Source organism: Colius striatus, chromosome 10 (assembly GCF_028858725.1).
Source record: "Colius striatus isolate bColStr4 chromosome 10, bColStr4.1.hap1, whole genome shotgun sequence".
NCBI classification, from domain to species: domain Eukaryota; kingdom Metazoa; phylum Chordata; class Aves; order Coliiformes; family Coliidae; genus Colius; species Colius striatus.
In genome coordinates, this window is record NC_084768.1 from 8,205,796 (window position 1) to 8,221,617 (window position 15,822).

A 15,822-nucleotide genomic window follows, 5' to 3' on the forward strand; every position below is an offset into this window, starting at 1 on the left:
AATTGGAGTCTTTTATTCACATCCCTCAGATTTGCCTTAAACAATATCACTGAAGTTGTATTTCACTTGGTTCCGTTTTAGCGAGGCCAAAAAAATGCAGAGCTAATTCCACAAGCCAAAGAATTTGAAACGGCAGTTGAGCAGAAACATTAGTAAGGCAGAATGCTATTTAATTAAAAAAAAAGGGTTGTCAAGTTACAAAGTCATCAGATGTCAGCTTGGGAATGCGTTTTAAAGAAGACAGAGTATAACAACGTGCATACATAACATTCATCTTTGGGAGAAGAATGCACTTTATATATAGGGAGAATTTGTGATTGTTTTCTTCTCCCTGCATTTTGTAATAGCTATTCCAAGTTTTTACATTGAATCTTTTAGAAAAGACCACAGCAAATATGAACAAAAGAAGGAAAAGTCATCTGTTGTAGCAGAACAGGTACTAGGTTTCAGCAATGTGAGTGTTAGACTATAAATAAACAGTTCAGAAATGTAGACAAGGCTAATTCACTGGCTAATTCATTTTTCACTGTGAGGGTGACAGAGCAGTGGCACAGGCTGCCCAGGGGGGTTGTGGAGTCTCCTTCCTTGGAGGTCTTCAAGACCCGCCCGGACATGTTCCTATGTGACCTGATCTAGGTGACCCTGCTTCTGCAGGGGGGTTGGGACTAGTTCATCTCTAAAGGTCCCTTCCAACCCTACCATTCTATGATTCTATAATTTGTTATTAGCACATCTATCCGTGCATAGGGACCGTGAACTCCAACTGCATCCTCTGATGAACCCACTGTGATCCCAAGAAGGGGTGTAACCTGTTCGCTAGCACAGAATGGCAGCAAAAACGAAATAGTTTTCTAAGCTCTTAACTCCTGATAAGAAACAGTTCCTTTTTATGCCTATAGGGGTATTTCCTCAATGGACAAAACCAACTCAAAAGAAAAGCTTGGCCAGCATGGTTTAGTGTCTAATAGGTTTGTTGTTTGGTTGGTTGCTTTACAGAAGTGAAGATGCAGTCAACCAGATGGCTGTTACTCCTTTCCCGTTACCTTCCAGCGCTCACTCTTCTATCGAGGTAAGTTTTGTGGGTTGGCTTTTTTTTCAATAGGGATTGCTAAACTAGATTAATCATAATTAACAGTTCATTATAAATTTGAGCACCTTATTTAATTAATCCCTGAAACATTGCATTGGATAGGAACTTGACCCAACAGACAAGTTTTCCCCTGTCTCTTTTTTTATTGATCTTGTCATTACCGAAAGCTCTGGCATGGCATTAATGACAGATATTAAACAGGTAATTGATGTACAGGAGGAAGAAAATCCTCCAAATGAAAACCTTGCCATCTCCTGTCCTGCTACCCACCTTTTTCAGCTGATTAGAGTAGCTGTAGTGAGGATCTTTTGCCTGCAACATGAATGTCCTCCTACAGAAGCGAAATGAGTGTTTTTCAGGGGAAAGCTCTCAGCTTCTTAATTCATTTTGCCCCAGAACAATACTGTCCCACTGGCATCTCTAAAAATGAATCAGGGATGACCAGCAACCAGCTCTGGTTAAAGAGGTCACTGTGTACATGGTTTGCATTATGATCCCAGGCTGAGAGCCCTGCTCTACTACTTTGTCCTGTACATCGGACTGTCATTCCTGCTCGTTTTCTTCCTGGAGGAGCAGACGAGGGCTGTTGAAGCAGTGAGCTCTAGTGTTGTATCATACAATCTTCCAGTGCAAAAACTTCCTTAGTGTGGTAATGTTACAATGTTTTTCTTCATTAGAGTTGCTGTCTCAGCCTCATTGTAGACTGATTGCTCTCTCGTGCACCATGAATCCCTGCAATGTCACCACGTTGTTATCATTTTGACATCTTGATATGGTGTAACTAAATTTTCTAGATAAAGTATATGGTTAACCTTGCTGCTGCTTTTTAATTCTATTTCTATTCGAGCTAATAAAGCAAAAGATGTTTTATAATTCAATTGGGGTTTTTTCTTGCCTTGAATTGATAAATTCGTGTGCATTGAACTCCTGGTATTTCAGTAAGCATTACTGTGATCCCACAGCACTGGTCCACCTTAGGTAATGCTGGATGAATCTCTAGATTATATTACCACTGATGGCTTCTTCCATACAGGCATAGTGCTGCACAGTGCAAGAGCCGCTTGGTTTTTGTTTGGATCCAAGTCATTTTTGGACAGTGCTTTGGCCTCTCATTCTCTTCTCCATAAAGCAGCGTGTCCCAGGTGCAGCTGGTGAATTGCAAATTACTCTGCAATTTACAGAGCCCAAGTTCATTGCCTTTTTGTTGACTCTTTTAATACCTGTGTTTGTTCTCAGCTTTGTTTAATATTTGTGTCTTCAGGATTAACGGTGAAGCTTTGTTTCGGCACATTTTGTGCTGTGGTCTATGACTGTAATTAGACTGTACCAGCATGTGGAAACCAAAGTGCTCAGCCTCATGTGCAATGTTTGCCTTTAGAGGTAGATGCTTGTGGATTGAGGTTGATGCATTGATGGCAAGCTCTTACTATTCACAGTGTGTCTATTTTATGAGTAAATGCAGGTTTTTTACTTCCAGCTAGCATCTTGGTATTATATAAAATAGATGTAACCAAAGAAATTCACATTGCTTTCCTTTGTGAGCTGGTCTTGTTTTTAAGTGAAGCAAAACAAAACTGACTGTACATTATATCTTCAAATACCTGTGAAATACCAAACAGGACATTTCACAGTGTTACATACACTGTACGTGAAACTCGGCAGATCACATTAAATAGCCTGGCTAGAGTAACAGAATATCAAGGTGCTGTAGTTACCATGTACTGTTGTCTTGATGTTCTTCATCTTATCTCTTTATCTTCATTAAGCTATTTTAATGTGGAAAGTGATAAAAAGTAAATATGCCTTAAAGCAGGATGTTCATTGCACAGACTGTGGGCAAGCCATCAGAAGCCAACTATGTTAAATAATTACTGTAAAATATCTGATTTTAAAAGGTTTCATTCATCAGAAAGCCACAGAATGAGCTATTTCATTGCAGTGGTGAGCAAAGTGAGCCTTTGTATGAATGCAGAGGCACTTCACCTGCTCTAGTGGTGGTTGAGACATTTGCATAATTCTTATTGTGCATTTAAATGTAAAATGTCTAATGAAAATTCAGAAATCATTTTGCTTCTAGGACTGAAGATGTTGAAATTTGGTCTGTTGCACGTGGTCTGCTTTGCTTGGCAGGAGAGAACAGTTCCAAATTTCGGACCTGCTTCTGCAGGGGGGTTGGACTAGATGATCTCTAAAGATCCCTTCCATTCTATGAGTCTATGAAAATGTCTTAAACTCTTTCAAAATGAATTGAATCAAAACCATAGATCAAAAATCTTTTCAGATACAGGACTTGGTTTAAAAAAGGGAAGGAGAATAAACATGTTGCATTTTCCATGTAACCAAATTACTGATACTCTGATCTTCTACCTTAATGTTTTCACTGAAAAGATGCCATTGCCCATCTCTCTTAACTTTAATTGTCAGTATGGGAAGGAAATAAGTTATTCATGCAAGTGTATGCTTCTTACATATATACCAGTTGTTAGCCAGAGAAAACACCGGAAAATCCTCATCAGACAAGCTTTTCAACTTAATATGGTGCTATTCTGTTTCAAGGACCTTTTTTTGTTGGGAATCCTCTATTGGAGAAAAACTTCCAGCAGGACAAAGTTCTGGAACCCATCTTGGTGAAAATACTGACATCTTCTGTGCCATTTCCTTCATTTGCCAGTTCTCTGGTAGTTGCCATTGAATGTCATTTGCAGTATTCTCATAGTAACGTGAAGAAGTACCTGAATCCTGAGGCTGCATTGGCACTTCAGGTTGAGGACTCTGCTCCAGTGTTGTTTTGAGCCTGCTGAACTTGGTGGCCACGTGCTGTAAGCAGAGGAGCTTTGGCTTTAATGATTCCTCCAGTGTTGTGCTCTCAGTCCTGCTGCCACTGACCTGTTCAAACTGGATGAAGGAAACTGGGCTTCCTTTAATGCGCTTGGCGTGCATGAGACCCTCCCTCCCAACAGAAGTCTGGAGAAGGACTCTTAATGCAATCTCAGCAGTTTTCACAGTTGATAGGGATTAGTCTGACCTTGAAAGCTGACCCAGATCTGTACCAAAGTGCTAGTATTGGACAGACAACCTCGTGGTACTTGGGGCTAGCCAACTGGAGACCAAGGTCTGTCTTTCAAAACTTGCATCTCTTACTTGTCTCCTAACATTAGGATGCTTAATTGGGGATCTTTTTATTTTTTCATGCTGCTACTTGTTTAGAAAAACAAAAGAAAAGGTAAAATTGTCTAATTTTTTTCTCTTTAGCTGTTATGGGGGATCATAGCTCTGTTTAAAAGCTGTTCTCAATCCTTTCTACCAGAATCATGGTGGCACTGAACCTGCTAGCAGCGAAGAAGACCCAAGTTTGGAAGTTGTCATGAAAAGCTTGACTGAGGAGGAATCCAGCAAAGCTGTAAGTGCCTTAAAATGATATTTAATAATGATTAGAGCTTAGAAAATGGAGACTCATTAGCTTGGTCTGTTTTCTCTCTGCCTTTGTGTTGGAGTATTGCACCACGGTTTCGTCAAATAATATCCAGTACGTATAAGAACAGAATCAAGTTCTTAGCTTTACATAAGTAGACTGTTTTCATGACCAAAGCAGTCAGTATCATTTGTTAAAACACTGAGGTAAGAATTTGTATGTACCTTTTTGGCCCTCTCAGGTTCTTTCTGAGAGAGGGGATTGAGTTTCTACTCTTGCCATCCACATGTGACAAACTCCAGAAAAAAAGCCTGGTCGGTAAATCATATTCTTATTTCTATTCATAGCTTCATAAATTCTAAGGCCAAAATGTCTCTTATCATAATCTAGTCTTGCCTCCTGAATAACATAGCTATAGAGTTGCTCTCAGCAATTTCTACATCAGGCCCATAACTTCTGGTTTAATGTGGTACTGTCAGTGTGCCCTGTAATGGATACTGAACTGCTCATTGATACAGATGAAGTTCTTTGTTGTTTAATATGTCAGGACTGTGCATTATCAGAAACCTGAAAGTCCTTCAGGATGCAGCTCTAATCTCTTTTTTTTTTTACTCTGTGTTACAAGTTTAAAATGGAAAACTACTAAACATGCTGAAGAGTGACTAACCTAGAGGTACATAACTTTTGCTGAGACAGCCTTTTTGTCCAACAACCTAACTCCTTTCTCAAGGAGTGCAGTGGTGAGAATGGCTGTGCATGCACAGTGTGTGTGTGCTGTCCTCAGCTAAGGAAACTTAATATTACTGCATTATTGGTTCTTTCAATGTCTTCTTTTCAATGTCCTCAGCTCAAGAGGGACAGGGAAGTGCTGGAGAGAGTCCAGCGCAGGGCCACCAAGATGATCAGGGGACTGGAACATCTTTCACACGAGGAAAGGCTGCAGGAACTGGGGCTGTTTAGTCTGGAGAAGAGGAGACTGAGGGGGGATCTTACTAACATTTACAAATATGTAAATGGTGGGTGTCAGGAGGTTGGCACGTCCCTTTTTTCTATAGTAACTAGCGACAGGACAAGGGATGATGGGGTGAAGCTGGAACACAAAAAGTTCCACTTAAACATAAGAAAAAACTCTTTCAGTGTGAGGTGAGGGAGCCCTGGCACAGGCTGCCCAGAGGGATTGTGGAAGCTCCTTCCTTGGAGGCCTTCAAGACCCGCCTGGACATGTTCCTATGTGACCTGATGTAGGTGGGACTTGCTTCTACAGGGTAGTTGGACTGGATGATCTCTAAAGGTCCCTTCCAACCCCTACCATTCTATGATTCTATTCTTCCTGCTCCATCATGTCCTGTACTAAGATTGTCCTGGGATTTGCAAATATGACTCGAATATGCATAATGTTCAATAGCTAGTGTATTTAATTAATGAGTCAATGAACTCCAACAGTTAGGAAGGGTTATGTGCTATTCAGGCATCAGAGGTAACTACCCATGTAAAATGAATTGGTTTGTGTTCCTAATGGATTACAACAAAAATGAGATTATTTGTATTTGGTAGCCTTGTGCAGAATCCTTCTTTGATGTTCTGGAATAGAAATGAATCAAAATTATATTGTCTGTATTCACAGGTGTAATTCACCTGGGTTTGTTGCTTTTCTTGCTCAATTTGACTTTCGAGCCATTAGGCGATAATATGAAAAATTGCACCAAGGCTGAAGTGGATAAAAATGTATAAAATGTATTGTACAAAAAAGGAACTTTTGGTGCAGGATGTTGTGCTGTGCAGCTTTTTGAAAGATACTAGAGGAGACGTGAATTTAATGGGGAAAAAAAGAATTCCAGCAATCCAAGATAGCTGTGGAGGGGAGAAGGTTCTGGAACAACAGAGAATCCAGAATATATCGGCAGCTTCTTTTCAAACATGACACAATAAAGAAGAGAAATGTTAAGCCAAATGACAGAGGTTACAATATTTGAAACTGAAAGGTAAAGAAAGGAAAAAGATAAAGCATTAATGCCATTCAGCGGGATCTCAACTGGATTGAGAGTTGGGCAGAGAGGAACCTCATGAGGTTCTACAAGGACAAGTGCAGAGTCCTGCATCTGGGAAGGAACAACCTCATGCACCAATACAGGCTGGGGATTGACCTGCTGGAGAGCAGCTCTGCAGAGAGAGACCTGGGAGTCCTGATTGATAATAAACTAAACATGAGCCAGCAACGTGCCCTCGTGGCCAAGAAGGCCAGTGGCAGCCTGGGGGGCATCAAGAAGAGTGTGGCCAGCAGGTCAAGGGAGGTTCTTCTCCCACTCTACTCTGTCCTGGTGAGGCCTCATCAGGAGTACTGTGTCCAGTTCTGGGCTAGATGAAGCTGGAACACAGAAATTTTCATTTAAACATAAGAAAAAACTATTTCACTGTGAGGTGAGGGAGCCCTGGCACAGGCTGCCCAGAGGGGTTGTGGAGTCTCCTTCCTTGGAGGTCTTCAAGACCCACCTGGACATGTTCCTATGTGACCTGATCTAGGTGAACCTGCTTCTGCCAGGGGGGGTGGACTAGTTGATCTCTAAAGGTCCCTTCCAACCCCTACCATTCTATGATTCTAATAGTTGCCCAGAACAGGGCAATGATAGAAAGGTAAGAGGCAAATCCAAGGCATGGATTTGTTGGGAGTCTTTAGGCAAGGAGAACCTAGAGGGTTTTTCCCACTGTCTGTCCCAAGTTATGTCATCTTTCCACTTGAATTGTTCATGTTGCAGCAACTGGCTCCTACAATTTCCTTTTTATCTTTGGAATTCAAAATGCTTTTTTCAGCAGGCCAGTGTTATTAGCCCCGCTGTGGCACAGAGGAAAAGCAAGTCCCGCGTCACTGGTGAAACCAGAAAGCAGTGAGCGTGTCACTTCTGCTGCCTAGCCCTGCCTACTGCCTAGCCCTGCCTGCATTCACTGCACATTTGCTTGGAGGTGTCTCACTGGGTTTTGCATTAGCTGAATAGATACTGAAAAGTTCAGGACTAGGAGGTGGATTTAGGAAAGTATTTGCATGCCTGTTGATCCAACTGCTTATTCCATAATACTTTCAATTGGGCCAGCCCTTGGTTTAAAGGCATAAATGGATGCAAAATAGTGATGAAGGCAAATTTCATAATCTCAGAGTTTTCTTTCAGTCAGGGTTTTAAAACTACATGGCAGATATTTCCAGGTGTATCTTATCTTTGTAAATGCTGCTGGTTGTGATCAGTCCCGTTTGAGCAGGAAGAAGTAGATTTGTAGTCACATTGGCAGTAAGGCTTCAGTGCTACAGTGCAGCAAGGAGACAGCTCGTTATTCTGAGGAAAAGAAATTTATCTTGCAGTCTTCTAGTGACTGTTGAGACAAAAGAAAACAGTGCCTTGTTTTTCATTGCATGGTGGTTGCTACTAGAGCCTAACACTGCTTCATCATTGTTATTGAATTCGTATGGCAGGAGAAGTAAGGAATGTAAAATTCAAGAAGTAAGATCAAGTTCACTGATAAAAAACATTGTGCATATCAGCATAGATCTTTGACAAGTATGCAGAGCTCAGAGCATGGGCAGGACATCTCACCAAGTGACGGCTGTAATAAAATAAATTGCAAACCTCACACCATTCTCCGTTCACTTGTTGCTGATAAATGTGTCAGTCTCTCCCAAGACACTTTTTGTTGTCACTTCATCACTTTAAAAAGTATAAAGTTATATAATGGACATCATTGTAAGCTTGGGTGATAAGAGGGGGGAAGGAAAACAACTTCATTTGTGAACTGGAGCCAGTGGAAGTGTGAGGCAAAGTCTGTGTGCTGATTAGCACACAGTTTAAGGTGGCCTGATGGAAGGTCGTGGTTTTCTGAGGACTGGAGCTATCTTGCTTTCCATAAGGTTGTCATTGAAAAAGAATTTTTATATGGGGCTTTGAGATGTTGTCAAAACTTTTAACTTTACAAAGGTGAAAATGGCTTGAGCAGTGGTTGTGCGTGCTCTGAAGCACCTTTCGTCATCAGTGTCCTGGCAAATCATGTGCATAATTCAGTGTCCTGTCGGTGGGATAATTAAACTGATGCTTGGAACGTGAAAATGGATTCATTTTCCTTAATAAAAATTATCTTGGAACAAAAGTATGTCTTTATCACCAACAGAAAACAGGTCCTTGAAACATTGACAAAGAGGAGAAGGCTTTGTAAAAATGCTTTTGGGTTCATCGAGGGAATTGAATTAGATTACACCAGTTGGGTCACAGGCTCATGAGAAATGCTGAGGGTACCATTCAGTGCTGAAAATGTTTTTATTTTGTTCAGGTACCTCTAGCATGGTCTGAGTTGAATGGAGAAGATTAGGTAGATTTTAAAGTGGTGTTTGGTGCTCACTTGGTGTGCAAGATGTTCCAAGATTTTAGTCACATATCAGAATGAAAAAGGGAAGCGTGAAGTAATATTTCATTGCTCACTGAAACAGTCTCTCATAAAATGACGGAGCAGTCTTCCCATTTCCTGACATCTCTAATAATACAATGAGATCACCACTTTATCTTTTTTCCTGTTATCTATTTGGATAATAGTTACAGTTGTATAGTTACAGCAAGCTTGGAGAAAAATGCAGAAAAGGAAAAAGCAAGGAAAGAAAAAAAAAGCCTGTGGGGCTTGGCATGATTTAATAGAATAAAACTCCAGGAAACAAGGCCAGTATTTTCAAGCTTGGTTACCTCAAATTTGATTTACATAGTGATTTTTTAAAAAATCTGTGGATTGTCATCTTAATTAGAAATTCTTTTGAGCTGCAGAATATCTCTGCTGTCTTTTGAAGTCAGTGCTGGGCTCTGCTGAAAACTAGGCCATTGACCAGGTCTTTTTATCATGGTGTAAGGTAACTAACTAATACTGTGATCAAAGTGGCCTGAGTTTGGCTAAGAGCTAACAAGGGCAGGACACTGGAACTGTCTGAAGGCTGTTGTAGAAGTAGGAGAGAAAAAAAGTATTTTCAGTGTATCACAAGGATGTGGAAAGAAATGAGGGTACAGGCAGAGGCTGTGATTAAAGTGGCATTGTTGGAGATATTTATGATGCACCTGGATGGTGTATTTTAAGCAGTTACTTTAAGTGCCAGCAGCATGCTCAGTGCTGCTGAGAACTACTGGAGAAGGGAAGAGGAAGGAGAGAACACCTTAATGCTGTAGACACCAAAGGGTCTGTAGAACCATCTGTGTGCTAGAGGCTCAGCACACAGATACCTGCACATTTCCACACAGCACGGGAATCGCTGTCCCCGTTACCCCAGAGGATGCACTTTCTCCTTTATAGCTTCATACTGCACAGGAATGATACAGACCATGTGTGATCACCTCCTCTTAAAACATCCCTTCCTTATGTTGTATGTTATCAAAACTGTTGGGTGTGCTTTTAGTAATTCTTGATATTCCCTGTATACATAGAATGCTTTGAGTTGGAAGAGATCTTAAAGATCATCTCATTCCAACTTCCTTACCATGGGCATACCGTACACCTTCCACCAGCCCAGCCTGCTCCAAGCCACATCCAACCTGCCCTTGGACGCTTCTAGGGATGAGGCAGCCACAGCCTCTCTGGGCAGCCTGTGCCAGGGCCTCAGTGCCCTCACAAGGAGGAACTTCTTCCAAACATCTCATCTAAATCTCCCCTCTTCCCATTTGGACCCATTCCCCCTTGTCCTATCACTACATGCCATTGCAAAAAGTCCCTCCTGCAGAAAGTCCCTCTCCTGCTTTCTTATCAGCCCCTTTAGGGACTGGCAGGCTGCTGAAAGGTCTCCCTGGAGCCTTCTCCAAGCTGAACAACCTCAATTCCCTCAGCCTGTCCTCATACACTGTGTTCATACTAGCTTTTCCTCTTTCAAGTTCTGAGCTTCAGCTTTGTGTTATGCTACAAATGTACTTATATGAAGAAATATCACTGCAGTTGCCTAGAATAATCAGTTTGAGTTTTGTAGGATATTTTATTTAAGCTAATGAGATTTTTTTATACACCTCACTTGTTTGGTTTTGTGCTTTTTAGGGTGTAAAGTTTAAAGCTGACAAACCAGTGGTGGCAGATCAGCAGGAACGGGAGGAGCAGCTCCCAGAAAATGTACGTGTGTTCATGTTATCCAGTAAGGAGGATGGTTCTGTGGTCTTAATCTAGTTGAAGATTGAGTGATTTATGGGAAGGAAGGGTTAAGTGGGGAGGCAAAATAACTTTCATGATGGAAACTTTAAAAATACTTTCTTCTTTTTGAGTATGTGGAAGGAGTCACATAGGCTAATGAGAAGGATATTCTTGAAAACAGCAAAGTAAAATAAATGAGAAAAGCCAGCCCCCAAAAACCCCACACCTGTTATTTCACATCAGACACAACTGAGAAGGCTGAAGTCCTGCCACTACATCCTTGATGAGCGTTTCTGGGAGCACAGTTATCCAGTGATCCTGATTTTGGGTCATTTATTTAGGAAGAGGATGTTTCCAGTTCATCTCCTCTTACTCATTTCCCTTCTGTTGGCTTAGTGGGTTTAGTAAGATATGGTAATCAACAGCTGATGATAACGTCCATGTAACGTGCCTTTCTGTAATTGATAACTGATCTCTTTTACTTCTGCTTTGCTTTTAGGTCCTCAACCAGATCAAACAATCCAGATCTTCAACAAAAGTACCAGTCAGCTTACAGGAGATACCTCTTGTGCCAGCACCTGCTTATCTCTCTCCAGAGGCAGAAGTCACCAGCCGTAGTATGAACCAGTTATTTTTCTTCACCAATATAGTGTGCATTTACTAAGTACACTCCAGGATGGATTTTTTTTCTTCTTTCTTTCTAGATGGTTTTTGCTGTGTTATTTTTCTTTGACTATCCAATAACCTATTTTAAGGTATTTTATGAAGTGTGTATTTTTCTTTCATTTTTATAGTTTTTGAGAGTTTCAACAGGTCTTTACTTATTTTTTTGACTTTTCTGTACAAAGACATTGTTTCTCTTTTTAATTACAACAGGAGAGGCAATCTGGGACATCCTGTCCCATTCCATGGTGCCAACAATGGCCTTGTCTGTTCTGAATGAATACACCTTGCCATTATGATCGGACTTGTAGAGGTTATCACTGAACTACATGTCCTCCCAGGCACTTACTCTAAAAACATTTACTCCCAGAACTTGAGTCGTTCTGATTTAGAGACTTCAGAAGTGACTCAGAGTAGTCTTTTAGTTCAATTTAGGTTGGTAAAGGTGAAGAGCAAAATATAAGAGCTTAATTAGTTGCTTTCATACGATTCCTTTGATGGCTTTTGTTTCCACATTGCGTAGTGTGACTTATTTCTTTACCTTTTCATGTCCTTAGGCATCTTTCCAACTCCATTGCCTGTGGATCCAGCAACATGCCCTATTGTTCCAGGGCAGGAGATGACTATCGAGATATCTAAGGGTCGGTCAGGCCTAGGACTCAGCATCGTCGGAGGGAAAGACACTCCACTGGTGAGTTTCTGTTAAACTAATGTTTACTGTCGCTATTAAAGAATAGGAGACAAAGAAAACATGGAAACTAATGATGCCATTCGTCTAATGAATTGTTTGATACAGGGTGGAGAAACCAGTAACTAAAATCTTCCATAATGAGTTGATAATCTGTATCAGATCAGTTGTTTTCTGTTCTTGTTTAAATCAGAAGGTTTATGTTTCAGTAGTGCTTTCCGCTATGGTCAGAGTTTACAAATATATGTTGGGTTTTTTTCACCATTGTGAATTAAGAGTTTCAAGCAGGTAAGTTACCCAAATGGTTGGGATTAGAAAGTTAATGTCACAGAGGCAGAGCTACTTCAGCAAGGTTAACATTTCTGTCTTGAGAGCATAAATGCTTAGTAGCTGCTTAAACAAACTGCAATTTATCTCCCTGCCAGCAAAAGCCCTTGCTGAGCAAAGGTAAAGCTTTTATTGTTTTCTGTGTCTTTTTGTGTAATCTTGCTCTTGGCTATGCTGTTTATTTAAAAAAAAAAATAGAAAATCTCTTCAGCTAAATTAAAATATATTAGTCCCAGTGTAAACTCAGCAAGTTGGTTATGCTAAACCCTTCTCTGCCTCTGCTGTTGCTGTTATCTCTCCATTTTCCATCCAAGAGACGCTGTGTTGCAGTATAACAGAATGTCAGGTTGGTTTTTTAAATGTCAGATTCAGTCTTTTTCAGTAAACAAGTCTGCTGCAGAGGTGTCCTTACTGGATTCACCTGAATCCCCTGCTGCAGAGACACTTCAGGCAAAAGAGCTGCTCTGTTACATGCAGTTCTTCCTGAAAATATCGTGGTGGTGGGACATTAAGCAATGAATTGATGTGTGTGGCAGCAGCTACAGACAGTTGCAATGTAGTAATCCCTTTCCAGAGCAAGAGGGAAAAAAAAGGAAAGAAACACAAGGTAGGGGAAAGGAAAAAGAAAGTTGTACTTTGCAAAACGTGGGCCATATCTTTTACAGTATTAAAGCTGGAATTGGAAAAGGCTCAGCTTTGGGCCCCATTTATCCAAGTCTCCAATTATGTAGAGTGTGGAAGAATTGCTCTGTTTCACACAGAGGTACTTCTGAGTTATGGTGAAGGCTCAAATGAGCCTGTGTGGTTTTTCCTCTGTCCAGTCATGTGCTATTTTTTACCCAGTCCCTTTTTTGTCAAGCTCCTCAGTGTTGAGTAAATTCAAACAAGTTGTTCAGTGTTAGCCATCTCTCTGCTTTTTCATTTAAGTAGAATTTGGAAATCATACATGACAGTCTGTCAGACACAACCTAGTATGTCTTTCCTGAGACCTTGATATAAAATATATGAAAATTAGAAACGTCTCCTTTACAGAACAGATGAGGAAAATGCAAAGGATTTTATTCTTTAAACTGAGTAAATGGTTTTGGTTAGATATTATACCTTCATTAGTTTATTCATTAAAGTATCCTCCTAGGAATTGATTTTAAAAATCTGTGCACTTGATTGCAGTAAATGAAATGAATGAAGGGAGAGAGGTCCAACTTTCTGCGTTTCTGAGCTTCGCATACAGGACCTATGAAAATGATGCCCTGTTTCTTTTCCTGTTTCTGAACCTGCTTATTCAAAGGCAAACAGTGTTGTTTCATAGGAAACAAGTTGCTTTTTTGAGAGCACAATCCATTCTGATTGTTTACCATGTGCAGACACCCTCTCTGGGATTCCCTGTAACTTGCTTATCCAAAACAGTGTGTGCAAACCCATCTCCTCAAAGCAAACAGCCAGGGTTGTATGTTTAGGAGGTAGGATCATCATTGCTCTGCCTACTTTGAACTACTGACCCCAGGTGATGGGAATACTTACTTCAGAATATTCTGGATCTTTCTTAAACACATGATGTGCAATCCCAGCTTTTTGAATAATAAATTCACACGGCTTCAAGATGAAATACAGAGTATAACTTTAAAGTCATAACCTTAGGAATTTCATCAGAAATCACCAAGTAGAGACTTGAAATATACAACCTGTGAGCAGGGAAGTTAATTTGTTCAGGAGTGTGGAAAGTGATGTCTTAACCCCTGTGAAATGTTTTTTGGTGAGAAGACGACCATTCCATTAAACTTAAAACCTTTCAAGTGTCATGTATTGTAAGCAAGGATTCTGGCTGTGTGCTTAGGGGAGCAGGAGAGAGTCAGCTGGAAAGATATGCTTGTAGAAAAGTTTTGGGGAAGAAAGGATTGTCCTTGAGAGTTGTCTTGATATTGTTGATCTGCTCTAGCCCTTAAGCATTCCTATTTCATTTTATCCTAAGGGTTGGGTTTTATTTTCATTTTTTTCTTCCCTGTCTTTCATTTCACCTTCCCATATACCCCTGAGACAATACAACACATGGCCTCTGCTTTAAAGCAATTAAACTCCAGAGCAGAGCTGGCTGAAGTACAGGGCTTTCAATTTGTGAGAAGATTTTCTTTCTTTTGGTTGTATTCCAATCAAACTTGTAAAAGTAACCTCAGAGTAGGGTTTCTTTTTTTCTTTTAAAGTATTTTCAGAAACATCTCAAAGTGAGGTTTAAGGCTCTAACTCTGCTCCCCAGGACATCATCCTGCCCTCTCGTCTCCCTGAGCGCTGAATTGGATAGAAATGTTTATCAGCTTCACCACCGCTAATAAAGCTGCCAGGGGTGTCACTGTCACCCGGCAGCTGCTGTGGGACACTTGGGATCCATGGATGGGGCAGAGCCGCGGCTCTGGGCCTGTGCTGTGGCTCAGGGCTGGTGGGACAAATGCTGGGGCTGCCAGTCCCGAGCCTGGACAAGCTAAGACTCTTAGCTAGACATGGAGTTCCGCTTTCACACTCGGACACTCACATCATCAAGCCAGCATTGACACGGCCAGCTGGCCCAAGGCTGTGACCGCGTGGGAAAGGAGGAAGAACCAGCCTTGCAGGATCCAGGGCTGGCAGCACCGAGTAGTCCAGTTGTTCACCATAAATTTAGGAAATGTTCCTTAGTTATTTTTCTTTTGATTCATTGCATTCTGCACAAGTTGTTCCAAGGCAAGCAATGTAGTTTCAAGTAATTGTCTTTTTCCTCTGAAACCATTTTGCCTGAAAGGTTTGTTTTTAAATCGTCTGAGAATTAGGTATCAAGGAATTGTTTTAAAAAAAGGTGTCCTGATCCTTCTCCAGATGGTATGTGGGGTGAAGTAATCCAAGCTCTGTTATTGCCCCAGAGTGGGTGACTGCTGTGGTGCCTTGTCCAGTTAGCAACTTGCAGTGAGCCACGTTCTATAAAACAGGATCGACAACTCACAGGCATTTTGTTTCTTGGTAGCACATGGAAAAAGCATTGGTCTAAGATACAGTCTCCTAGTAGGTGGGAGCACTGTTTTGCTTCCAGCTGAATAATTTAGTAATGGTTGAGTTGATTACTCATAGTTATTGACTCGGCATTTGCTGCCTGGGTGATTAAGACGCACAGACATGCCAGAGGGGATTCAGCAGCTTCAAGGCTGGTGGAGGCTGGTACAGAGACATTCCCCTCAGGCAGAGTTAGAAAGGCCTGGGAGGGGAGGAGAAAGCTGGGCCTTGAAATCACAGTTAAATACTGAAGAGGCACCTACTATGATAAAAGAGATTGCAGGAGCAGTAACCTAGGGGCTCTTTGGAGGTGGAGTAGCTGGAGGCAGTCATTATCTGAACCTTACATGAAAGGAAGAAAAGAAGCATGCTTTATCCTGTGTCTTTTTGTATTGAAAGTGACAACAAGCCTCTTGTGCAGAATTTTTATACTGGGTTGCCTCCTTGGGATTTGGTAAAGAAATTTTTGTTTTACTTCTTCTCTCAGCTGAATGTAAGAAA

General features: G+C 41.1%; 1 protein-coding gene across 5 annotated transcripts in view; it reads left to right on the forward strand.

Moving 5' to 3' along the window:
* Positions 1–15,822, forward strand: part of PATJ (PATJ crumbs cell polarity complex component) — a 157,516-nt gene that overhangs the window by 111,915 nt on the left and 29,779 nt on the right. For all 5 annotated transcript variants that reach the window (XM_062003244.1, XM_062003242.1, XM_062003241.1 and 2 more), the window contains exons 30-34: positions 997–1,069; positions 4,398–4,490; positions 10,539–10,610; positions 11,128–11,245; positions 11,849–11,982. In XM_062003244.1, the coding sequence (XP_061859228.1) occupies positions 997–1,069; positions 4,398–4,490; positions 10,539–10,610; positions 11,128–11,245; positions 11,849–11,982 (490 nt within the window). The remainder of the gene's footprint in view (positions 1–996; positions 1,070–4,397; positions 4,491–10,538; positions 10,611–11,127; positions 11,246–11,848; positions 11,983–15,822) is intronic.